Source organism: Typopeltis vanoorti, chromosome 13, assembly GCF_054136105.1.
Source record: "Typopeltis vanoorti isolate ZY-2024b chromosome 13, IOZ_Tvanoo_1.0, whole genome shotgun sequence".
In the NCBI taxonomy this organism is placed as follows: domain Eukaryota; kingdom Metazoa; phylum Arthropoda; class Arachnida; order Uropygi; family Thelyphonidae; genus Typopeltis; species Typopeltis vanoorti.
In genome coordinates, this window is record NC_143561.1 from 60101075 (window position 1) to 60128406 (window position 27332).

Here is a 27332-nt window from a genome sequence, read left to right on the forward strand (position 1 = left end):
TTTTTTGTAAGTTCCTTTAGAAGATGGCAATGTAACATTGCCAAAATATCGGAAAATATTTATTAAAGTATAATTTAATTTATATCCTTAACCACGTTGTTCAATTCCTTACATGTTTTAAAAATGCATAACCAACGTATAAGCCTGTCTACGAGAATAAATATGGAAATAGACAACAGAGTCAACAAAGCTGGTATGGTAGGAAGTCAATTGAATAAATTTATATGGAATAAGAGAGAAATTAGTCGGAACACTAAATTAGCTGTATACAAAGACTAGAGACTGCAGATATGAGAGTCCTGAGAAAGATTATAGGCGTGAACAGATGGCATCAATGGCAATATCATATTAAAAAAGAACTTGACATTGTCAGCATCCAGGAATGCGTTAGCAGAGCTAATATCAGGTGGTATGGTCACTTAAAGAGAATGGGAAATTTTTGCTAATCGAGGAAAGATTAGCAAAAAACAAGTGTTCTCTGCCGGGTTGGCAGGAAAATGACCCAGAGGAACACCAAGATATAGGTGGATTGATACGGTAAAAAGTGCCTTAGACAATAGAAATATAAGATCTGATAATGTTGGAGTCTTGACAAGTAACAGACTGATTTGGAGGAAAATTGTAGATAGGAAGTTAGTAATGATGTAAATTTTTCATGTAGTACTATCACATCCTGTACACCCCTTGAGGGTACATGTCAGGAATTTGATGATGATGAAGTTATGAATGTGTTCATTGATTAAGTGTGGATTTTTGGACCTCCAAACTTAAAAAATATCATTTGACATATTAAATCGATTCTGATGACTTTTTTTTTGTTTGTTTTTCGGTGGAGGAAACCACACTACATCTGAGATCATCTTGTGTCACTTTCTAATGACAATTCTCCTTGTGATTGCCATCATGCAGAGAAGTTGTCTATGATACGTTCATCTAAAAAATTGGTGCAGAGAAATTATCGATATAAACTCAGCTAAAGTATGCAATGGATTTTCTGTTGTTCTACAATAAAGTTGTCAGATTATCTGCATATGGTTGCTGTTTGTTAGGTAGTATGCAGAAGCATAGAGCTCAGGATACCAATGTTACACTTCAATATCTGATGATTTTGAAGGTGCTCTTGCAACCAAAGAGAATTTTGTGGACACTATTTCTCTGAAAATGGTGGTGCAGTGAATTAAGATTTCACCAGGATATAAAAAGAATGTAAAAGAAGTATTAGTGAGGTTCAGACATCAATATGGTAGATTGCTGGTTATATGTAAAGGGCAACTAAAGGTGTGTCACAAATGTATCAGTGCATTCTAAGCAACACTGCACTTTTAATTCATCATAGCAGTAGTGATTCTGGACAAAAATTCTAGCTTTATGCTTAACCTACACTGCAATAAAATCATCGACAAATCTATAAAAAAAAAAAAAAAGATTAAGTAGGAAACCTGTCTCTTACTCAAATGACAATTCTGCTTTCAGATGAAGGCTACTTTGTACAACTTTATGCGATTCATATCAACAGTGTACATCACAAAAGATAAAGCTGATCCTCAATTCCTGCAGAGATGATCAAGGCAAATCACTTCCCCTAATACAAAGGATAGCTCACTGCAATTCTTCAGAAAGACATCAGAAGAATTCTGAATAACTTGGATACCAATAAATCCCCCCCCCCACCAGTTGTGCACAAACTTATACTCCAGAATTAACCCCATCTTATATTTTAAATAAACATCATACTTATCTAGCATCTTCCCTACAGGATAGGAACAAAGTTTATATTCAACTCATTCCAAAAATAGAGAACAGTTAATCATTCAAAATATGGCTTTTGCCTCCAATTCTCTGATAATAATGAACATGTCGTCAATAGTTAACTTCTTCATTACCTAGAGATCCACCACTAACCGCAGTATGGATAGTGCGACTCATAATCCATCAGTTTTCTAGTCAACATTAAACACCTTCAGACAGAAGGCATAAAAAAAAGTATGAGAAAAACCAGCAACCATTGCTCTTGATATTTTCACATTATTTGAGTGAATATGGCATTGAGACCTATTTACTAAACCATAACTTGATGGTTTACCTTCTACCTTTTGCAAACAAATTGCCAGTTTTTGCTCTGGTTATTTGCATTATGGTAGATAGTATTCTCCTTTCAAATTTTTTCACAAATACCAAAGTATCCCATGCTCTGTATTTTCACTCCTGTTGATCCCCTCCAGCCTAGATTTGGTAAACTGATGCAGTAATTCCATCCTTCCAGAAGAACATTAATGAGGTGTCACTGATGGCATAGTAGTGGCTTGCAACTGCCATTCCACATTCATCCCACAGGTGTTTAATGGGGGAGGGGGGGAGGGAATCAGGGCTCTGTGAAGGCACCAGTCAAATTCTTCCACATCCATCTCATCAAACCATTCCTGTACATTTTTGGACAAGAGCATTGTCATGTTTATATACAAAATGGCCTTCACTGAACTGTTGCCATAATGTTGGAAGCATGGAATTGTCTAGAATGTTATTATGGCTGCAGATTTAAGAATTCCTTTTGTTGGGATTAGGGGACCCAGCCCAAACCTAGAAGGCTCCTCCTCCATTAAACTTCACAGTTGGAATAACACATTCAAGCAAGTAGCATTCTCCTGGTATCTGCCAAACTCATACTCATTCAGTGGACTACCAGATGGTAAAGTGTGATTTATCACTCAAGAGAATGCATTTTCACTGTTACAGAGTCCAATAGTGGTCAGCTTTATACCACTCCACCTGACACTTGGTATTACCTTCACTGATGTTAAGCTTGTGTGTGCAGCTGCACAGCAATGGAAATTCATGATCTTCAGTCCTGACAAGTATTTGGTGTTGATGTTGGAAACACAGAATTGTTTAGAATGTCTAGAATGCAGGGGAATTTCAAAACTTAGTAGCGAATGTTTCTGCTGTGGACAGGGCAATGTTTTTCATACTACATGCTTCAGCACACAGTGGTCTCATGCTGTGATTTTATGTGGCCTACCAGGTTGCAGCACTAACATCTTACAGCTGATCAAAGCAGAAATTTCCTGAAATGAGTTGCTGTAATGTATATAGCCATTTTCTGAGCCAGATTCTGCATCACTCTAGAGTGAATGATGTAGGAGATATCTGGTGTGTTGGAATAAGTATTGGTCTCATTGCAGTTCTCCATATGATGCCATCATCATCGTCTTTCCGTGCCTCCTGGCACATAAGGCTGTAATACTGGGTTTCCAGCTGCTCTTGTTTCTGCCCAACTCGCCCATCTTGCCTCCTTCATTTCGGATTCCATCATTCTTCTCCAAGTTAATTTTGGACGACCTCTAGAGTGTCTTCCTTCTGGAGCCTGACTCAGTGCTACTTGGGGAATTCTATTTATCCCCATGCAAAGAACATGTCTGGTCCATTTCCATCTTCTTAGGCGAATCTCCTCATATAACAACTTGAAGAAGGTTTTCTTTAAAAGTTCCTCGTTAGTAATTGTATTTGGCCAGAAGATTTTTAAAATTCTTCTTAAACACTTGTTTTGGAAAATGTCCAATTTATTACTTTGTGCTTTGGTAAGTTTCAAGTTTCAGAGCCATATAGCAGTATTGCTCGCACAATAGATTTATAGACATTAATTTTCACTTTAACTGTAATATTTGATGCTTTCCATAATTTGTTTAGTGACCTGAAACAATTTTGTGCTTTAGCAATTCTTTGTAAAACGTCTTCGTCAGTGCTGCCTTGTTTATTTATTACAGATCCAAGGTATGTAAAAGTATCAACATCTTCAATTGTTTCATTTTTTGACTTAATTTCTTTATTTGATTTTTCATTTATTTGCATGACCTTGGTTTCTTCTTGTTTATATGTAGACCCACAGTTTCTGCGCAGCAAGCAAAAACATCAGTTTTTAGCTGTAAGTCATTTAACTTGTACCATCATTTTTTATTTTGCTGCACTTGGCTGCACTGCATAGTTCAGAAGGCCTGGACAGAGGGACAAATTCCCGATGATTGGAGTAGAGCTCTCATGGTACCCATATATAAAAAGGGAAATAAAACTGCATGTGAGAATTACAGAGGTATTTCCCTACTGAGTGTTCCTGGCAATATCTATGCAAGTATACTTGAGAAACGGTTGAGAAGAATTGTGGAAGAAAAGCTTGGTGCAGAACAAGCTGGATTCTGGCCAAATAGAAGCTGTCAGGATCAGATCTTCACTTTATGACAAATAGTCGAGAAAGCATGGGAATATAACAAAGATCTGTATTTAAGTTTTGTCGATTTGGAAAAGGCATATGACAAGGTGCCAAGAGAGAAGCTATTCAATACGCTACAGTTATATGGTGTCAGTGGGGCATTATATCAAGCAATACTTAGTCTTTATTTGAGTTGTAAGTCAGCAGTTAGAATTGAAGGAAGTACAGGAAGATGGTTTAATGTTAAATCTGGTGTGAGACAGGGATGTACATTATCCCCTCGGTTATTCATTATCTATATGGATCACATTATGAAGGAAAGTGGTATTAAATATGATATCAAAATTGGAGATGTTAATGTCAGCTCTTTGCTTTATGCGGATGATGTTATACTTCTAAATAAATCCGCTACAAGTCTGCAAGATTCTCTGACTAAATTGAATAGCTGTTATAATAGATATGGTATGAAAGTCAGCAATAAAAAGACAAAGACAAGGAAAATAGGCAGAATCATGGAAAATGTCAACTGTGTTGTGAATGGAGAACCTGTGGAACGAGTAAAACATTTCAGCTATTTAGGCACGATTTTTACTGAAGATGGTAAATTAAATATGGAAATAGACCACAGAATCAGCAAAGCTGGTATGGTGGGAAGTCAATTGAATAAATTCATATGGAATAAGAGAGAAATTAGTAGTAACACTAAATTAGCTGTATACAAGACAGTGTTCAAACCAGTTTTAACTTATGGATCTGAGAGCTGGGTCAGAAGTAAAACACTTGACCAAAGACTAGAGACCACAGATATGAGAGTACTGAGAAAGATTAGAGGCGTGAACAGATGGCATCAATGGCAATATCATATTAGGAAAGAACTTGACACTGTCAGCATCCAGGAATGCGTTAGCAGAGCTAATCTCAGGTGGTATGGTCACTTAAACAGAATGGGTGAAGAAACAGTAACAGACTGATTTGGAGGAAAATTGTAGATAGGAAATTAATAATGATGTAATTTTTTTCATGTAGTACTATCACATCCTGTACACCCCTTGAGAGTACATAGCAGGAATTTGATGATGTCATTTAACTTGGAGGACAGGAGCACTATGGCATCAGTAAAATCAAGGTCTTCCAGTGTGGATGTAAAGTCCCAACGTATTCCTCTCTTTTGATGATTAATTGAGTTTTTTATATGTAGACCCACAGTTTCTGCACAGCGAGCAAAGACATCAGTTTTTAGCTGTAAGTCATTTAACTTGGAGGACAGGAGCACTATGTCATCAGCAAACTCAAGGTCTTCCAGAGTGGATGTAAAGTCCCAACGTATTCCTCTCTTTTGATGATTAATTGAGTTTTTCATAATCCAATCAATTAAAATTATAAATAATAGACCAGATAACACACAACCCTGCCTAACTCCAGTTTCAATGATAAAGAAGTCTGTAAGTTTTCCATCTACTTCCATGCAAGACTTGCTGTCATCATACATATTCTTAATAATGTTGATAAATTTATAAGGTATTCTGTATTCTTCTAATATTTTCCAAAGTTTCTCTCTATTTACTGAGATCGATGAAGTTTAGGTAAGGTGGGGCTTGAAATTCTATACATTTGATTATATTTCTTAGAGTGAATATTTGTTGAATGGTTCTGCAACCAGTTCGAAAACCTGCCTTTTCTTCTCTTAGTAAATTTTCGATTTCCTTTTTTAATCTATTAATTAAAATTTTGGTAAAAACTTTTGCAGGAATTAACAGCAAACTTATTCCTCTCCAATTTTTACATTTAGACAGATCTCCTTTTTTAGGGATTTTTATAATTACTGCTTTTTTTCATTGTTCAGAAATTTTTTCTGTCTTTCATATTTCATTGTATAACCTTTGTAATTTGGCAGTAGTTGTGTTGAGATCAGCTTTTAACATTTCAGCATTGATATTATCATTTCCACATGCTTTGTTAGGTTTTAGTGCCTTCAGGGCATCTTTGACTTCACCCAACGAAATCTCGTCTTCAAAAAAAAGGAGGAAGGGATTGCTTTTTTATTACCAATGATTTGTTTATTAATCTGATAAAGTTGTCTAATTTGTCCATTTTCTGCAGCATGTTGTGCTTCTTTTGCTAATTCATCAATATATTTTCTTTTGTCGTGGTGCTTAAGAGTCAAAGCTGTATAACTGAGAGGAGAGAGACCTCCACATAGCCTTTAAAGGAATGCGGAGAATCGACCAGGGCTTCTGACCTAATCTCCAATCCTCACCTTCTCATGGTGCACCCTGTTGGGTATCAACCTGGATACTGAACGAACGAGGATGGGCTGGCAATTTGGGATTTAGCCGACCAAACTGTATTCTTATTGGTTAAACCAAAATAAAAAATGATGGTACAACATGACAAAATTTCATTTTGGCTGGTGCGTCGCCCGGTTAAAAAGGGCCCCCGTTGTTTTCGCCAGGGAACCAGGGTGAACAGCAAAAAGTCAGCTACTTGAACAAATCTGAAAGCACATCCCAACTCAATATCACCAGAGTTAAAGATCAGTACTATCAACATAAGAAGCCTGAATGGCAAAGAAATGGAGCTAGATGAGGAATTAGATAAGTACCAGATCGACATAATAGGGGTGACTGAAACAAAAAAAGACAAAAACTAGTGAGATCTTTTTGAGCAATAAATACAAAATGTTATATTCAGGCAATGACAATAAGGAAAAGAAGGAGTAGCCATAGTATTCAACACAAAATACGAGGCTAATCTTCTTGAATGGCAGGCAGTCTCAAGTAGAGTGATATGGGCAAATATCAGAATGGGGAATTGGACAATGAGACTTATTTGTGCCAATGGTCCCACAGAAGGTTCTACCAAGGTAGAAGTGGAGGAATTTTTTGATGCTTTAGAAAAAGCAACTGACACAATGAAAAAGGAAAAGTTGGTCCTTGTTGAGGATCTAAATAGCAGATTAGGAAATGACTGTCAGGCATACAAAAATATTTTGGGAAAATTTGGAGAAAAGAGCAAAAGCTAATAATAATGGCAAATACCTGTTGGATTTCTGCTCAGGACATGGACTGGTTATTACTAACACCATGTTCCAACATAAAAATGTGCACAAATTCACATGGAGAGAAGAGGCAAGGAATAAGAAAAGTCTCATTGACTGTGTTATTGTTGATAGTGATGTTTTCTCCCTGGTGCAGGACACCAGAGTGTACAGAGATTTGAAATTGGAAGTGATCACTATTTAGTCTTGAGCAGGATAAAATTGAATTTCATATTGAAAAGAATAACATGTAAGAAAGTTTAGCGAATAAAAGTTGAGTGGCTCTCAGATGTGAACTGTAGACTAAAATACACAAAGCTGATTGAATTAAAAATGAAAGAGTTTGAGAACAGGAACCAAACCTTGGAGATTCAGTGGCAAGCCTTGAAGAAAATCCTGATTGATTCAGCCAGAGAGGCATGTGGTGAGGTTGTCTGCGTGGTGGACACAGGAAGTTAAAGAGGCAGTGAAGGGAAAGAAGAAAGCATATCAAAAGTTCCTGGCAAATAAGTCAGCTTTTGCTCTTAGAGAATACAGAGACAAATGTTAGAAAGCAAAACAATGTGTAAAACTAGCTAAACAAAAGTCATGGTAGGACTTTGGCAAGAACATACAAAATAAATATCAAGGTGGTGGTAAGATATTCTGGAGGTTGTTGAAGAAGCTTAGAAATGGAGGAAAGAGTGCTGTAAAAGGAGTTAGAGATGATAAAGGTGACATGAAAACAGGAGACAAATTATGAAGGAAAGTGGTATTAAACATGATATCAGAATTGGAGATGTTAATGTCAGCTCTTATGCGGACGATGTTATACTTCTAAATAAATCTGCTACAAGTTTGCAAGATTCCCTGACTAACTTGAATAACTGTTGTAATAGATATGGTATGAAGGTCAGCATTAAAAAGACAAAGACAATGAAAATAGGTAGAATTGTTGAAAATTGTGAACGGGAAACCTGTGGAACAAGAAACACATTTCAGCTACTTAGATACGATTTTTACTGAAGACTGTAAATTAAATATGGAAATAGACAACAGAATCAACAAAGCTGGTATGGTGGGAAGTCAATTGAATAAATTCATATGGAATAAGAGAGAAATTAGTCGGAACACTAAATTAGCTGTATATAAGACAGTGTTCAAACCAGTTTTAACTTGTGGATCTGAAAGCTGGTTCAGAAGTAAAACACCTGACCAAAGACTAGGGACCGCAGATATGAGAGCCCTGAGAAAGATTAAAGGTGTGAACAGATGGCATCAATGGCAATATCATATTAAAAACGAGGATATTAGGAAAGAACTTGACATTGTCGGCATCCAGAAATGCATTAGCAGAGCTAATCTCAGGTGGTATGGTCACTTAAACAGAATGGGAGAGGAAAGATTAGCAAAACAAGTGTTCTCTGCCAGGTTTGCAGGAAAACGACCCAGAGGAAGACCAAGATATAGGTGGATTGATACGGTACAAAGTGCCTAAGACGATAGAAATATAAGATCTGATAATGTTGGAGTCTTGACAAGTAACAGACTGATTTGGAGGAAAATTGTAGATAGGAAGTTAGTAATGATGTAAATTTTTCATGTAGTACTATCACATCCTGTACACCCCTTGAGGGTACATATGTCAGGAATTTGATGGTGATGATTTTCTCTTGTCAGCTCTTGCAGCTCTCTTTACGCTTTTATTTAGTTCATTATAGCAATTGCTATGCACCTTATATAATCGTTCTGAATTTGTATTGTTCATTAATGATTTAATCTTTTTTCCCTCTTCAATGATCTTCCAAGTTTCTGCAGGTAACCATTCTTTATTTTTCTTTTTTTCTTCGTTTACCAATTACATCTTCAGAAACTTAATTATATGTATTCCTGAAGTTTTTCTAATATTTTTCTACAGTTACATCTTGATTTTCCTCTATTTCTAATATACTGAATCTGTTCTTTGTCTCCAAAGCAAACTTTTCTCTTGTTTCTCTAATTTTTAATATCAAATGCAGTTCTTGAACTTCTTTTCTTTCCTAATACACTTGGAAGTTTTAATTTCAACTTTGTCACTAATAAGAAGTGGTCAGAACCAACATCTGCACCATGTTTGACTCTCACATCAAGGATGGATCTTATGAATTTACTATTGATAGCAATATGATCAATTTGGTTTTTTGTGCTGCCGTCCAGTGTGATCCAAGTCAATTTATGTATTTCTTTATGCTTGAATTTACTTCCTCCAATGACAAAGTTGTTCATTTCACAAAAGGATACAAACATCACTATTTTCATTTCGGTCTCCACAAGCCTAGAAACTTAAGGATTTTTCTTCTACACATGACCTTTTACCCACTTGCATTAAGATTGCCAATGAGTATTATCATATTGTGTTTTGGAATAGAATTTATTACTTTTTGGAGTTATTCATAAAAACATTCTTTTATTTCTTCATCTGCATTATTAGTAGGTGCGTAAACCTGCACAACAGAAAGTTTGATAAATTTGGACAACCTGGCTTTTATAATTCTCTCATTTACTGGTTCCCATTCCATCAGGCTTTTGGTTGCTTTTGGGTTCAGTATTAGCACAACTCCTTTTTCATGCTTCTCCTCTGATCCAGAGTACAATATTGTCTTGTTGTCTTTAGTTGTAAGTCTACCAAAACCAGTCCATCCGAGTTCGCTGATGCCTAAAAAGTCTAACTTGTAATTGTTCATTTCATTTGTTACCTGCCTGGTTTTTCCTACCTGGTACAGTGTTCTGACATTCCATGATCCAATCTTTAAAATTTTTTGTGGCTTCATAAGTGACTCTTTCAACAACAAGGGTTCCGAAAGGCTTTCCCCTTGGTGTGTCATATACATGTTATCTACATCAGACCAGGCTAGATAATAGTCTTCTTGGGTCTCGCAAGTCACGTCTGTTGCCAGGAGCATTTGTTCATCCAGATTTGCAGTTTCCGTAATCAGGTAATTTTTACATGGGAATGATTAGCCCTTTGCCCAACCCCCAAAGGGGACCCGGCTATACCCCCGGAACTGGGTCTCCATTTATCGCCTCTTGTGATACACAGGAGTGCGGTTGAGGTATTCTACTACCCGCCCCAACATGGGGACTCCGTATGATGTAGAAGTTATTTATTATTATTATTACATAGCACCTCCAGGGAGTCCAAAGACTCATAGAGGGAGGGTACCTACTCCACAGCTCTCTGTCTCCACCACTCAATCCACCAACTACAACTACATTCATCATCTACACCAACTCTATCTACTGCCGATCACCACTACTAGTATTTTCACACACAATCTCAAACATCCATGCCCATGGCGGGATTCGAACCTGCAGCCTTCCGGCTGGAGAGTGGATACACTAACCACTCAGCCAACCAGGCCAGCTTATCTGTTGATTACCTTCTGTAGTTTTCAGAGAGCAGTGAGGTGATAAAACAGTTTAGTGGCAGACATTTCTTTCCCCTCTCTTTTTTGAATGGGATGAATTGCTGTTTGGATGAATGCCAGCTGAGTATAATAGGATGTAGAGATGATAAAAGAAAGCTGTTAATTCAAGAGCACTTCTATGGGGAAGGAATACCATCAAGACTAAAACCTTATTTGGCATCTTTTTTTACTGTTGTTCTGTAGAGCAGTGTGTAGCACATTGTTCCTGATATAGATGAAGGTGATTTTCCTTGGTCATCTATTGCAAGATTTTGAAGTGCAATATCAGAAGGTCAACTTTAGGTGTTGTTGCAATAGTTTTATCTGGATTATAGAGGGAGGAGGGAAGCACGAATGAGCAGAAATTGCATCCCCATAGCCTTGCAAGGGATTAGTCTTTCTTTTGCTTTGGTTATTTGGTTCTGTCAATATCAGTCAATAAACATAAAACATTTTATATAGGATAAGTTACTCAGCACCGTGACAGGCAGCTGAGCCTACTTGTAAGAGGAAGATAAGATGTTTCATTTCAATTGGACCATTTTTATTGACAAAAACAAAATTGAAATAATAATTTTCTTCTAGAGTGGACAGAATGACAAACTCAGAATCTCTATTAAGATTTGTTTAGCAATCTAAATTTTGGTTTCAGTTTGATCATTTCTAGTGGAAAACTTAGGAAAAACAACATATGTAACATATGTTACAAATGGCTCTAAGTTTGACTGTTTTAATAATAAATGATACCGCCACTGTTCAAGAGTTCTATTAATGAGATATACCTTTTCATGTTGCTTGCTATTATTTCTCTATACCTGTCTTAATATATTTATACATACCTGATATGCACGGTCAATATTGTCTCGAAATGGAAAAAATGCATCTGAACTTAAGGCAACACCATTCAAAATTTTAATCCAGTTTTCTTTTTCCGTCTGTTAAGGAAAAACAGGAAATGAATAGAAATATTTACAATCTGAAAGTGATAAATGTAAAATATAAATAATTATTTCTTCATTATTGGCATAAAAGTGAATATTCTATACAGAGTTGACTCCATGAAGGTTATTACCAAAATAATAATAATATCCTTGCTTTCTCTTACAGAGCACCTACATCATGATGGTGCTCTGTTGAGGACAATGTAGGTTTCTTGCATGGATAGGATGCACAATGGTAAATGAGATAGTGTAATACTTTGTGGTATCCAGAACTGTGATGAGGCTCTTGCATGGTGGTCCTGTAATAATAATAAATTTACTTTCTACCAATGAGGTCATTAGTTTTTAGCATTCCTAAGTACAACTGGTTTCTCCTTTTCCACTTTCACTACCCAAAAGGTAGAGCTGATGAAACATTTGCCAACATCAACAATCTCTCAACAGCCTTGATCTCTTCTTCATTAGTAAAACACATACATATATTACTCACATCATAACACTGTTGATTTCTTTTCCACTGAACCACTACTTTTATTTTATTATTATTATTTTTTTTTTAATGTGAATCACACACACAAACACAGAACCTCTATTTCAAGACAAACTAAAAGCTATTCAAACCTCCAATAAGCAGAATGGTGGTTTCACATTGGCTGATGAAAACTTAAGGACTTGTACAAATGAGATTCACATCCACTCAGTGTTGTAGCTAGGGCAGTGCGGAGGCGGCGGTCTGCCCTGGCAGCACTTTTCATGTGAGACAATTTTATTTTTCGACGATTCTTCTATTTATGTTAACTTAGTAATTTTATTACTTAATTAATAATTAGTTTTCAACAACTATACTTACAACTAAAATAAACAAACATAGTTTTAATTTCTTTTCCTACGTCATTTTGACTTTTGGTAGTATTTTTGGTGTGTATTAAGAGGGGCGGCAAACTCAGGGACCACCCCGGGTGGCATAGCTCGAGCTATGCCACTGCATCCACTGCCTGTTGGTTGGAGAGTGGAGACGTTATCCACTTGACCAACCAGGCCTAATATATCCATAGTGGTTACAAATTATTGCTACTTGACATTTAGAGGTGCAAAATGGAATTATGATAATGATTTCTGTTTATCAACTTGCCAAAGTGAGTATGGGATTGGTGAACCCAAGGTACCTGATGCTGGACCATGCCTTACTTCTTGTAATATGTTATCTATAGAAAGATCTATCTTCTTTCTTTTCCTCTTGCCCCCCCCCCCCAATGCTATTAGAGAATTCAAGGGCTGGAGGGGAATCTTTTCTATTTTACTTCACTTCATCTCTCGTAGTGGGAATCTGCCTTCTCCGAGGCATTTGCCTTACCTTATAGGCTAAACACACATGAAGAAAGTAATTATCTAGTATTTGCTTATTTCTGTTTGAAGGAGACTGACTTAATGCTAACTGAATTCCAAGGTAGTGGTGGCCTAATTGTATTTTGCTAGGTATGCTGGATTGAATTTTATACTGGATACAGCTATCTAGAAAGAACTTTGGAATGCTGCCAACATAAAAGTCAGTGTCCTTCAAACTGGAACTGGCAGATAAGACTCAAATGTTCTCCAGCCATCCAAAAATAACAGGGCTTTAGAAAAAATTTGCACCTTGTAATCCAGCTGAGGTTAGTTGTCAGCCAAATTAGCAACACTGTAGTATTTTGTTTTGAAATTTAATGCAGCTTGCATCTCTTTGTGTGTATACTCCAAATGATCTTAAGATGAAGGTCAAAGCAGAGCATTTTATTATATTATATTTTAAATTAAATTCAATATTACTCCAACATGGTAGTAATAATTATGTTATAATAATCATGAATCATTGTATAACAATGAATGAAAAAGGTTCACATAATGCATGGAGATTTGGTTCACAAGTGATGCAATCACTAACAGTGAGCTAAAATGCAGCATTTTTTTTTTCAACTAGCTAGTAAAAAGATGTAGAGACTGCAATCTTATTCCAAACTGCCTCAAAATAAAAAGGAAGTTCACCTTTGCTACAGTCCTCTGAATTGATGCCCATAAAGAGAAAGCAATTCCCAAAGAAGTCCAAGATGTTTGCAAAAATTTGGCACTCGCCAAAAATTAGGCTCTAAAGTTGAAAGAGCGGGAGAGAGAGAAATAACTTTGACTAAATTCAAAAGACTAAAAAAAATAACAAGATATGTGCAAAAAACCCCTAAAAGATGATCATGATGAATCCTATCTTAGCTGCATTAATGAGAAGTCTCATAAAAAAAATTCTAATTATAAAAGCAAGCAAAAGCAATGCTGCTGTTATTCTAAATCAAATGGCTTTATAAAAAAAACGAACCTATTAGTCACTCACAATAATGACCATCAGACACTGTTTTTTAAAAGCAATGCTCAAGTTATTGACAGTTCATTCCTCCTCCTCTCTCTATATATATATATATAAAAACATTTTGTAAACAAAATAAAGAAAAATATGCTTAGCAACAATGATTTATTAGTCAATATGGAAGCAGAAAATAGCACGCATGAATAACAAGAATATATTCCATCAGCTGCTTAGGGATAACTACCTTACACAACATATAGTAGAAGACAAGACCTGTGTGTTGAATTTAATAACATTTTATATGGTGATAACAGATGAAGTAACAATGATGCTCCCAGATTATGAAGGCAATCATGCAGTTTCGATGTGGGAGACTAGACAGATGCAAGCTTCACTGAACAAAAGAGATTTGTGGTATTGTAAACAGCAGGAGACTATAAAACACACATCTCGCTATGGCAGCAAAGTATTTTACAGTTATGTGGCTAGTAGAAGAAAGGGTGAATATGGAAGACAAACTATAGTTACTGGAGATGGCATGGAAGGAGGGGGGGGGAAGTGTCACATCTAAAGTTATAATGGACATTTGAAGTCAGGGAGGATAGTATTGAATGACAGTAGAAAACTGAAAAATATACTAGCAATTCAGGAAAGCTGTAAAACTAGATGGGATATTGCCATGTATGTATTAAAAATTCTTCATTACTAGCAAGATAACCAGTGGTGTATCACAAGGATCAGTCCTTTGCCCCTTGTTATTCAATCTATACATCAATGACAGTGGAAAAATGGGCCAGAAAACATATTTGTACCTAAGTTTGCAAGAAAGGTTGAAATAGAGAAGCACATAGTGTGTTTTCATCCACTGAAGAGGGCAACTAACATAAACAAAAATGAAAAGCTGGTTCATGCCGAAGACATAAATTGCAGAGAACAATGAAATCCCAGACATACAGAAATAGTGATAAAATTTGAAGATGGAGACAAACTAATAATAATGGTAAACACCTATTGGATTTCTAATAGGTCGTTATAACAATGCTATGTTCTATTATAAGGATATGCATAAATTCATATGGAGCAAAAACACACTAGGAAAGTCTTATTGTTTACATTACTGTTGATCATAATATCGTCATACTGGGTCAGGTACAAAAAACTGGGAAGAGAAAGATATTTAGTTTTGATCAGCATAAAAAATAGAATCACACTGGAAAGAAAAATATATAAAGTTCAAATCAATCAAAGTAAACTATAGACTCATATATACATATTATTGGAAAAACAGAGTTCAAATACAAGAAGAAAAATCTTGCGCACCCAACAGCAAAAACAGAAGAAAACATTGAACTGATTCATCAAGAAGCATGTGGTGAAGTTTTCTGAAAGGACAGAAAAATCAGAACTTGTGTGAATTCAAGATATCCCCTAAAAAGTTTCTTACTGAATCAACCAGGGGATATAGAGAAAAACTGTATATATAAAACAAAAATCTTGGGAAGAAGATAAATATTATGAAGATGGGAAATGTTCTGAGGGCTACTAAAAAATTTAGAAATGGAGAAAGAATATAAAAGAAATTGGAGATTATGAATGTGAAAAAAACTGAAGATAATGGTATTCTGGATGTTTACAGTAATTACTGTGATGATGATTATTAAATGAGATAAGAAGCGATAGGTTGGAGAAGGTAGAACAGGATCAAAAAAAATTTGGGGATGCATTTGGTTTTGACCAAAGAAATGATGAAGAACAAAGGTGATTTTTGCTGATTTTAAAATTGGAAATAGCTAGTTTGAGAAAGGACAGTCACAGTATCATAAGGTATGGAAGAGAGGGTGAGTAAAAATCAATGACAGATTATTTCATCCTTGAAAAAGAATGGAGGACAGAAGTCATGGGCATCAAAAGTTTTATCTGTCACCTTAAATGGAGATTACAGGCTTCTTACAGCCACCTTTAAGGTGTATATGGAAAATAAATGCAGCAAGGAAAAAAAAAAAAGATATACTGAAGCTATGGATGTGAAACTCTCAGAAGTAAAGCAAGAATTTGAATCTAAGGATCAGGTCCAAGGACCAATGAGTTAATACAGATAATGTAGATGAAAAATTTTGAGAAAAATAAAACTTTTTGGAAGTTTATAAAGACCACATCAAATAATGATAGAATTGTTTAATTATATGTAATTAATAATTACTATAATTTATTATGCTGTTTTTTTTGAGTAGAGGGTACACAGAATTACATTAAGATTTTAGGAGCTGAGAGATGAGTCATTTTTGAAAATGATTAGCCACAACTATTTTTTTTTTTCCTGGATTACTATTTTTATGAGCATGTTTGCTTGTAAGCATCTTTTGCTTATTTGCATGGTTTTAAAAGCTATTATTTTTGTTATACACATACTATATTGTATGGCACATACTGATACATAGTGGGGGATTTCAACATGCATGATTGTTTGCTGCAGCATGCAAAATGTATTCATTTTACAGAATGAAAGATTTGCAAGAGAGTGAAATTGGTGACCGTATGTGTGTATATGTATTAGAAATGTTTTGAAAGCAAGCGTCAATGGGGAGAGTAAGAGGATAGTGAGTTGAACAATGAAAGACAAGAAAATCAAGTATGAATGTCAGTGAAGTTGTTGTTGCAAGTAAAGTGTGGAAAGCAAACAAGAGTGCATGTGTGTAGGTAATAGCAAGAATGAAATGGGGGGAAAATCAAGAGAATGATAGGTGACAATGTGAGAAATACATACTAATGGAGTTCTCTACAGAACACAATGAGATAGAATGGCTGGTGGGTGGTATGATACAGAACCAAAAGAAGGGGGAGGAGGTATGTGAGAGAAGAGAAAGCTGAGTAAGAAAAAGCAAAAGAGAGAGAGAGAGAGAGAAAGTGAATAAGGGCAAATTTTGTATGGTAATTCTGCAATAAGAGGAAGAATGCTTGAGAGAGAGTGATGGAATTGTGCTTCACTGGAACCAAAATTAAGGATGGCAGTAATGCTCTATGGATGAAGAAAGGGAAGATGATTATCCTGGATAGCACTAATAATCTAAAAAGTGACATGTTGTTTATGAGAAAATATGAATGAGTTGTGAGTATATTTTTTTGGTCACTAACTTAATTTTAGAATAAGATTACACTGGGTTTTTTATTGACCAATGAATTTAATGATAAATTATGCCAACAAGTTTCACCAGCTGGGCATACAAAACGGTAAAGACAACTCAAAGTCACTAGTACAAAGAACAACTATAAAATATAACAAATTAAAAAGATGCGTAACATCATATGCATGGAGCATGTGTTTCATTAGTTATTGTTGTGTGAAACACACGCTCCATGCGTATGATGTTACGCATATTTTTAATTTATGTTATATTTTATACGGTTGTTCTTTGTACTAATGACTTTGAGTTGCCTTTACCGTTTTGTATGCCCAGCTGGTGAAACTTGTTGGCATAATATATCATTAAATTAATTGGTCAATAAAAAACCCAGTGTAATCTTATTCTAAAATATGAATGAGTTGTTGGTACAGGCAAATAAAAAAAGTGAGAAAGTAAAAAATGTGAGTTTGCTGCCAGAGTATGATAGAAACAAGTTGACGAAGAGCTATAATTATGAATGAGTTTGATAGATAGAAGGACTTACATAAGATAGGTGGTTTGCATTTGAATGAATTCAGAGTTAGGTGTCTTGAGAAAGTATTTGACAGTGACAGTGCAGGGGTAAAGAGTCGGAGAAACTAGATTTTTTTTTGAGGGAAGGTTAGTGTTGATCATGAGTAAGTAGAAGAGGTGATCACATGATGCACGTAACTCCCCATGTTAATTTTAGTGGGATAATCAATACAACTGTAAGGGAGGCTGTGGGGGTGAAGAGGATATTGTAGCATTATGTATACTAATTCCAGATGTATTCAGAATAAGGGAATTTTTGGCACTGGTTAGTTCAATCTAGCCAAAAGTTATAGGCATTCATGATTTGGAGGATGATATAGTCATATGAATGGAATGCAAGGGATATAGTGTTATCAGAGAGGACAAAGGAAACAGAATTGGGAGGAGGCGTTTCACTAATGATAGAAGAAGAATTATAGAAAAAAAGTAGCAGTACATCAGGACAGGAATGCAGAGAAATTCCAAGCATATATCTCTGGCATGAAAAACTTGTCTTGAATACTTTGTGGTAAGGACATGAAATCAATTTCATGTCCTTACCACATTTTTAATGTGGTAAGTAGATGCTTGCTATAGTAAAACCCTTATGGACCTAAGGACCCCTCCACTCCATTCTCATGAAACAAATAAAAAAAGAGCAATATAAATGGTGGGGAATCATACATTGATGACATTACTAGGTTTATGTGTGGCAGGAGTCATTATGAATAATGGAAATCATGGGAAACAGAGCAAAAGAAATTATTATTATTGTCAGAGATCCTTGGGGTTTCTAATGATAATAATCATTCGAAATTGTATACTGACAGAACACAATGGATTGGCAGGAAGAACAATACATGAAACTGCAAATAAAAATGGGAGACATATAAGAAAGAAGAAAAGACTAGAAGAATATGAAATTATACAAATGAAAATCCAGAATTAATGTTTAAAATGCTATATTAAATTAAATTAATGTTATGTACCTGAAATCTTTATAATAAACTAAATGTGCAATTTGTACCATAAAATTAAAAATAACCTGAAAACTTGAGCAGTCAATCAAGTTTATAACTGGTCATTTTTGATTACAAAATACAAATGATGAATATTAATTGCCATTAGTCAGCATCCTATAACACAATATATAGTCTTTCTTTAATTCAAAGTTGAATTAAAAGTTAGATAGTTTGTGTGGTTTATAGCTCATTTTGTGTTTGAAAGATTCTTTATCATTTGTAAAGTAAAAAAAAAAGTCTGATTTAGAACTTTTGATTTTTAATGGTACAGCCAGCACATATTTAGTTTATAAATTTAAAATAAGTGACAGTAATTTATGCTAGCATAACATTTCCAAATTTAAACATTAATTCTGCATTTTCACTCTGCTAGTCCTTCCTTATGTATTATTTTATGTTCTTGATGTTTAATTCCTGCCAATCTTTTGTGTTTGGTCATCAGTTCTGTTTTCCTGAATTTCTTTGTCCTATCTACTGAGATTTCCTTTGTTTACACAAGGTTCCTGTCATACATGAAAATTGTTCTGTTGTCAATGTGCATTTCTCACCATTTCCTCTGTCTACTGATTGTGATGTCATTTTCTAGAAAATTCAGTTTGCTAGTGTTGAAGGTTTAGAGTTTTTACTTTTGGAAGGGTTAGCTTAAAATAGCATTGCTTCTGTGTGCCTCAGGCAAGGACTTCGTCATCTGTGGTTATATCGATGGTTCTATATGATTTAATATAGTTGTTTACTTAATCTATACACTCTCCTATACAGTTATTTCCTTTCCGGCTTCTATAATAGTTTTCCAATAAGTTAAATAAATCAGCTATCACTCTCCTTTTCTTAAACAAACTATGATTCAGGCCGTTCCCAAATTTTGTCACGTGTAATCCTTTCATTCATTAGGGCTGCTTTGTCTATGTATGGGACAAGGCCCTAAAATTTTGTCCTCTGAGACAGTCCGCCTGTTAAATATTAACGAATTTATTTTTTTACTGCGCCAGCCAATACAGAGGATAGATAAGATTCTTATCCAAGGTGGCTATCTCAGAGATACACAGTAATAAAATTTCGAACAGTAATCTAACTATTCTCACTTCTTTTAGTTTACATGCAGTCGTGGCTTGAAAGATCAAACTATATTCATATGTCCCTCCCGCTAGGTTCGGTAGTAATTTTATGAGTGGCTATTTGAATTCATAAAATCGGCTGGATTCAGGCAAATGATATAAAACATATTTATTAAAGCTTAAGAGATATACATGAAGAATATAAGATACCTGATTAACTTAATCACCTTCCTAGCAATTTCTGATATCAATACTAAAACTATAATACATTAATCACTCTAGGGTCACTAATCATATTTCACATACAGATCCCTTCTAGGGAGACCTTCTTCAAATAGAGACAGGTTACTGCCAAATGGGATAAAGTTCTCTACAACTTGTCCATTCACAAATTAACCTATACAGTCTCTCATATCTTTAATTGGAAATCAGATACTTTAACATTCTATGTTACCATCCCATGGAATGACTTTCTGTTCTGTCTTCAGCCTTGTCTGGACATCAAAGCACCGTTGTGGGTTACCGTTCTTCGGGTCACATACGATAGCAGCACAATCAGGTTCTCCGGGACGAGATAAGGCAGTGTGCCGCTCTGGTCTCTCTCTGGAACCGCAGGAACACATCTGTATCATTGGTCACACAATACAGCTTAGCTAATCTGTTATGAAGAGATAGCTAGCCTTGCCTCGCGAACCTCGATAAGCCTTTTGACTTCTACGGCCAACCCGGAATCATCCCGTTGGCGGACAGCCAACGTCCTCTTGGACGTTGGCTGTCCGCAGGAACCAGGAACCAAAAAAAGCCCAGTGTGTGTGTGGGTGGGGAGCTTGACCCTTATATTTTCCCTCTCTTTCTCGGAGATTCTCGCACTTAGCTACATCGTTTACCACGTGGCATTCATTCACTTGCGCGTGGCATTCTTCTGAGAAAGCGTTCTAGCTTCGCTTTCCTAATAAATTCTCCTTCCCTTAGGCCATATGTTGTACTGGACGGCTAAAGTGTGACCTTTGGACTATAGCTTACATTCAACTTGCTTTCACACAATATATAGAATGGGATACTCTAATTAAATAATAACCTTAAATAAATTCCTTTATTTGACTCTGTACCAAATTGGTTAAGTCTCGCATTTCTTAAACTAAACATTTCTTCAGTTTGCTTTAAATTATAATATACATTTCAATTTCCATGCCAAAACACAACATTTGTCAGCCTACAATTAAAGGTAGTTGTTCCTGAATAAATTAAATTTTCATTTTCTGACTATTCAGGACACAACAGTATCTACTGTACATAGTTTTTTGTATTATTTATGATAGACTGGGTCTTCATTCTGAAATACTTATTATTAAGATTATTGATAAGCAAATAATGTTTTTAGTGTGCTTATACATATGCTTATACCATGTCTAAATCACAAGTATCTTTAAAAATTTAGGATTTCAGATGTATGATAGAAAATGTCTAGCTGATTAAGATTTAGATTAAAGTTAAGTAATTTCAACTATCTACAGTACAAGTTTCATAAACATCATTCTATCTTTTTTACACATATCCACAAGAAGTACCACATTCAACAGAACTCTGAATTTTCTGAACAATTTTCAAACTATATTATATGCAAATGAATATGCATTTTTGATGCATATGCACAGTAATTTTTAACCTTCATTTAAAGAGACTCACTGGTGTTTTATTTATATTTTCAGTCACAGGATCAATGTGAATGAAGCCTCCCTCTTATAACCAAGCTGTTTTTTTTTTTTATTTGCAGAACAACTGGAAATGATGATGATCATCTCTGGCTGTCTGAAATTAGGATTGCTCTTAAAATTTTGAGTCATTTCAGTTCTGGTTTCAATTGGACTATTTTAATAACAAATTATATGTCTTACAGTATATACACCAAAAGAGGTCTAGCTTCAATTGTAATAATAAATAGCATCACTATACAAGAATACTATTAAATATAAAAAAGCATCTTTATGATTATCTACAATTATTTCCTAAATGGATACTATATACACAACTGCAGGTTTTCAATTTTTATCTTAATTTTTTAAAAATTTCGAATGATAAGTGTTGTTGTCTGAAGACATTACATAGATGATGCAGAGCACAATTCAGTAAACAGTATTCCTGAAAAGAGAGAGAGAGAGAGAGAGAAAGAAAAAAAATATTTAAATAGTAATCTTAAATATGCAAATATACCTGAGTTAAAGGTGTTGGTGGATTTTCCAGGGCTCCTTCAAAAGCTTCCTTTGACATATCCTTGAAAAATAAAACATGTATTTAACTACACTGTATGCAACATCATCTGTAGAACATTAAAAAAAAAAAAAAAAAAAAAAAAAAAAAAAAAAAAAAAATCCTAAACAGTATAATTTCCATTATCATCATAGACACATTAACCATTCCAAGAAAATATTAGTGCAAACCACAAAGTGTACCATTGGTAATGCTAAATTAAGTCCTCAAAATACTTATCAAGAGCTTTTATTTGGTTTAAGATAGAATAACTGAATTCCAGAATATGCCAGGTTTATTGGATGATTGCAGTAGTGATTAACTATCATTTAGCTAAAAAAATATTTTAAGTCCCCAACCTACATTACTTTAAAACTGTGCTCCTTGGTATGCGATTCCTAGGAAAAGATCACTTTTTTTTTCTCATACTTTATACATTTCAGTACTATTCCTAAGAGATTATTTCTTATTTGTTAACTACAAAATAAGCACACTCTCCCCCGCCACTTTTTTATTTTTTTTTAAATTAACACACACTTATACTAGTTATTAAACTACTCTCCTTTACACTTTCTCTTAGCATATCAATAGTAGTTACCCATGAGGCACTGCAATGTCATCTAAACAAGCAGATCGCATTTTCTGTCCTGGCCAAACCTTCATGCACTGTTTTGAAAATTTTGTATTTGACTATACTGCTACTATTCCTAAGAGGCTCTACTGCTCAGTCATTAGCAACAATGCCTTTTGGTTGGGAGTAGAAATGAAGAACCTTTATAAAGGCTTTTCATCTTAGATAAAGGTGAGTTAGCCAGTCTCATAACAGTGGGTGGAAGTAGTTATTTTCTCATAACAGACTATGCAGACAGATTTTTGGATGATGGAAAAGCCATATAAACAAGCAGGCTTTAAAGCAAAAAATTCTCTACAACAGATCATATCCATACTATTACCCAAGTAACAGAAAAAGTAAATGAATAATATTTTTCTGCATATTTAATGTTTGTATATTTTGAAAGAGAGAGCCTCCATAGCTCATTCGATATAGACAAAGCCCTTCGATCAGAAAGACCTGGGTTCAATTATTGTCAGTGATGTGAGGAACCTTTATCTGGGCTCTTTCAATAAAAAGGTGAGTTAGACAGTCTCATATGGAGGTAGGGGATTTTTTCACCCAGAAACTCTGGTTTTTAGTTCCCCAGAACAGGCAAACTGGCCCCATGAACACACACACAGATTAGTCAAGAGCCCTTAGAGGATGCAGCAGAGGAGTGATGAACTAGCTGCATTAATTCATTGTAAGCCCCTCATTTTTGGGAGGGGGGGCCCCCCTCAACCTGTCCTAAGGGATGGATGGTCTTCATATCAATCAGAAATAATAAGCACCTTAAAATGATTAGCTATCCCAGCAAAATATATCAGATTATTAGAAACTATCTGAATATAGCAGCTGGCATAGAACATCAGAGAAATTAATTCAGCAATGAGAGAGAGAAATGAGGCAAAGAGATATGATATATGTTTGCAAAAAATAAAGAGGAAGCTCAGAAAATACTAAATGACATTGACAGTCAAAACAGGTTTAAAGATTAATATAGCTAAAACAATTTATGACAAACTTAGATCAAATTGAAAATAGCAGATATTCCTAAAATTGTAGATGATTATATTTACCTTGGACGATTAGTTTTAAGGAAAAACAAGATCAAAGAATAAACAGAAGAATCACACTAGGAAGCAAAGCATTTTGGATGCATAAAGATTGTCTGTTAGATTTACTTGTATGCTTAAACAGAAAACTACTTAACCTGTGCATTATTCTATTCTTTACTATGGACGTGAAACATGGACAGTGAAAAACAGGAAGACAGATTATGTGTGGCCAAAAGAGCTTTGGAGAGAAAGAAGAATATTTGACATAATAAAGAAGGATAGAATTAGAAAGATGACTGCCATAGAGGATATTGTGAATTATTGAAAAGCATGTAAATAGCAGATTAACAGATGAAACATTGTCAAAATTAACCACTGAGCAGATACTAAGAGAAGAAAAGCCACCAAAGAACAAGGCAGAGGGATGACATTTCATATTTCTGTGGTTTAGCAAAGCTCACTGGACTTCCAGTATAGAGACTACATGTCTAGTAATGACAACTAATTTTATAAAATAGAAATAAAAACTCAATAGGCTTCATAAGTTGTCACACTACATTATCTGAGGACTTGTATTAATTGATAAACTAGACAGAATAATTACTCATAAAAGATTTATTCACTAACTTCAACAATCTAGTAGATATAATGGAGAAGTGGAAAAAAAAGACTGTAGAAGTTAGCAAAATATTTTTATGTGCAATTACAAGTCCTGTGCCCCTGGTGATGTAAGTCCAATGACTTACAAAACCTATCAGGTTTTATTGCTATTTTAATAAAGCTACTTCTCATTAAATATGTGGTTTCTATACTGGAAGTCCAATGAACAAAGAGGAAGGAATGATCTATGAAGGTTTGACATAAGATGATGGATATTAGCTATGGATAAAAACAATTATTATTATGTGACACCACCAGGGAGTCCAAAGACTCATCAAGGGAGAGTGTGCCAACAGCACTGAACGATTGATCCCTTCCAACTACTACTAACTGTGCTCAAACTTAACTTTTTGCTGAGCCATTAGTGGCAGAGGCTCTACCAATCGACCAACCTTTGCTGGCACTGAAATTTATATGGGGGGAGGCCTGTATTCAGCAGTGGATGGAAAGAGGTTAAAGAAGAAGTAGGGAAGCATCTAGTGAAGAAGATGAGTATTGATGGGCTTGAATTTTGCTATTATTTTAGAGAGGATCGAGGTGAGAACAATGGCTCAGGAGGTAGATGGTAGCTTTTTTTTTTTTTGAATAATATTAATATAGATTTACCTCTGTATTGGATGGATACCAATTGAGTATAAGAGTGAAATGGAATGAAAGCTTACACAACTTAGCACAACCAGAAACATATTTACCTTAATTCACACAAAAAAACAATTCACTTTTTTTCTTTTAATAATATCTAGATCCCCAGACAACATTACATCTCTCTTCTTGAGCTGAGATTTACCACTACTCATTCATGGTACAAATCCATCACGTCCATAGAATCACCAATCTCAAATACAATTTGGATGCTTTTCTGCCCAGGACATTACATCTCACTATTCAGCTACTGACTGTATACAAATTTATCTTAAAATGTTGTTCTCACATTTGGCATGGTGGAAATTCAAACATGGCATCCTCTTATGCCATCAGTATGGATATGGAGGTGTTTTCTTGTAAGGTTTTTAAAGTTTATTTCAAGATTTCCTTTTAATTGCAGCAGTACTACACACACAGTTGTTGTTGTTTTTTTTTAAATCTTATGATGATATTTTAGAAGTGAAGAGTACCCAATCTCCATAACATTCCCTTGACACTGCTATCACATTGCTCAGCCACTCCCAGACCTGACAGAGTGAGTGGCAGCAGGATTGTGCCCAGGTGATTGAAAAGCCTCCTGATGCAAATTTGGTTCCATGTACTATTTGGCAACTGGCCTGCAGAAGTTCTGAATCTTTAGAGTATATGTGACATGCCCTTGATCACATGTTGAAAAGGTAGAGGATATTCAAATAGAAGCTATGTTTGGTCTTCAGAGCCTTGGAGACCAAACATCATCAGCTTCTGAGAAGGTGATGGTGGTGTTTCATTAGGTGATGAAGGTCACTGACAAGCTAGTACATCTAGCTGGCATTTCCCTTTGATTGAAACTGGTTCCCCAGTGGAAACAGATTACCACAACAAGGCAGGGTTAACTACTGATCATAAGTGGCTGTATATATTTATATATTGAGTTATAGACTGATTTATAGATAGAATAGATTGAGGAAATGCAAATTATAGAGTCGAGTCGATAGGAGGGGGGGATGTAATGAGACATATAAGTTAGTAAGAGATTATTATTACTGTGCAAAGTAATCTACGCTAACCACTCGGCCAGCCAGGATGACCAAGTGGTTAGCATATCTGCTCTCCAGCCAGCAGGTTCGAATCCCTCTGTGGGCATGGATGTTTGCGAGTGTCTGTGGAAATACCAGTGGTGGTTGGTGGGTTGAGTGGTGGAGACAGTTGTAGAGCAGGTGCTGCCCTCCCTCGATGAGTCTTTGGACTCCCTGGAGGTGTCAAATAATAATAATAATAATATTTAGTACCATGAGTGGGCTAAAGCTTGATAATCCCATTCTTCTGCTGTAGACTAAACATAGCACTTTTTCCAGCTGTTGTTGCCCATGTGAAAAAGCTACTGTTTACATGGCAACAAATAAACATCTAAAAAACTTTAAAACTTACAAGCATCAATACCACAGTGGGATTCAAACCCACATCCTGCTGGGTGGAGAGTGATAATTCTATTCATTCAGCAACCAGGCAGTTGATTGGCTGAACAGTATATATATCTAATAATAATAATATTAGTAGTAGTAGTAGTAGTATTGGATTACCTCCATGGAGTCAAAAGACATCTTGAGGGGTCATACTCTTGCATATGCATCTAATCATACTGTGTCTTAAATGCATTCATCATCTCCAACACTCACCACAGTCTCAGGTCATGCATTCACCTACAACTTACAAGCATCAATACCACAGTGGGATTCAAACCCACATCCTGCTGGGTGGAGAGTGATAATTCTATTCATTCAGCAACCAGGCAGTTGATTGGCTGAACAGTATATATATCTAATAATAATAATAATATTAGTAGTAGTAGTATTGGATTACCTCCATGGAGTCAAAAGACATCTTGAGGGGGTCATACTCTTGCACATGCATCTAATCATACTGTGTCTTAAATGCATTCATCTCCAACACTCGCTACAGTCTCAGGTCATGCATTCACCTACCACTTTCAACATAAAAAAGAAAAAAAAAATACTCCTTACTATCCCTGGACCATACCCTTCTTCCAGGGAGAGTCTGTTATTCTACTCCTGTCTTCACCTATTCTATGAAAAATCTTATTCATACCAATCTGATAATAATCTCTTACTAACTTATATGTCTCATCACATCTCCCCCTCCTCCTATCTACTTGACTCTATAATTTGCATTTCCTCAATCTATTCTCATATTCAACATTCCAGAGACCATATATATTATGGGATGTGCCTTAGGCAATCATTTCTAGATCCTTTCCAACATCCCTTCATTCATACTTTTGAAATCCAGGTGACCAAATCTGTGCAAAGTAATCTATATAGAGCCTGATCAAAACCTTATGCAACAGAATCATAACATCCTTACTTCTACATGTCAGAATACCTTACATCACTGCCCTCACATTTTAGCAAACTATCCCTGAAATTTTAGGTCCCTATCC

The 27332-nt window shown here is 35.4% G+C and overlaps 1 protein-coding gene across 1 annotated transcript in view; it reads right to left on the reverse strand.

The window, feature by feature from the left end:
• Positions 1-27332, reverse strand: part of LOC150100206 (bifunctional purine biosynthesis protein ATIC) — a 307282-nt gene that overhangs the window by 12249 nt on the left and 267701 nt on the right. Inside the window, exons 17-18 of the mRNA XM_090403041.1 lie at positions 21899-21958; positions 11503-11598 (exon numbers count right to left, since the gene is read on the reverse strand). Of these exons, the coding sequence (XP_090259167.1) occupies positions 11503-11598; positions 21899-21958 (156 nt within the window). The remainder of the gene's footprint in view (positions 1-11502; positions 11599-21898; positions 21959-27332) is intronic.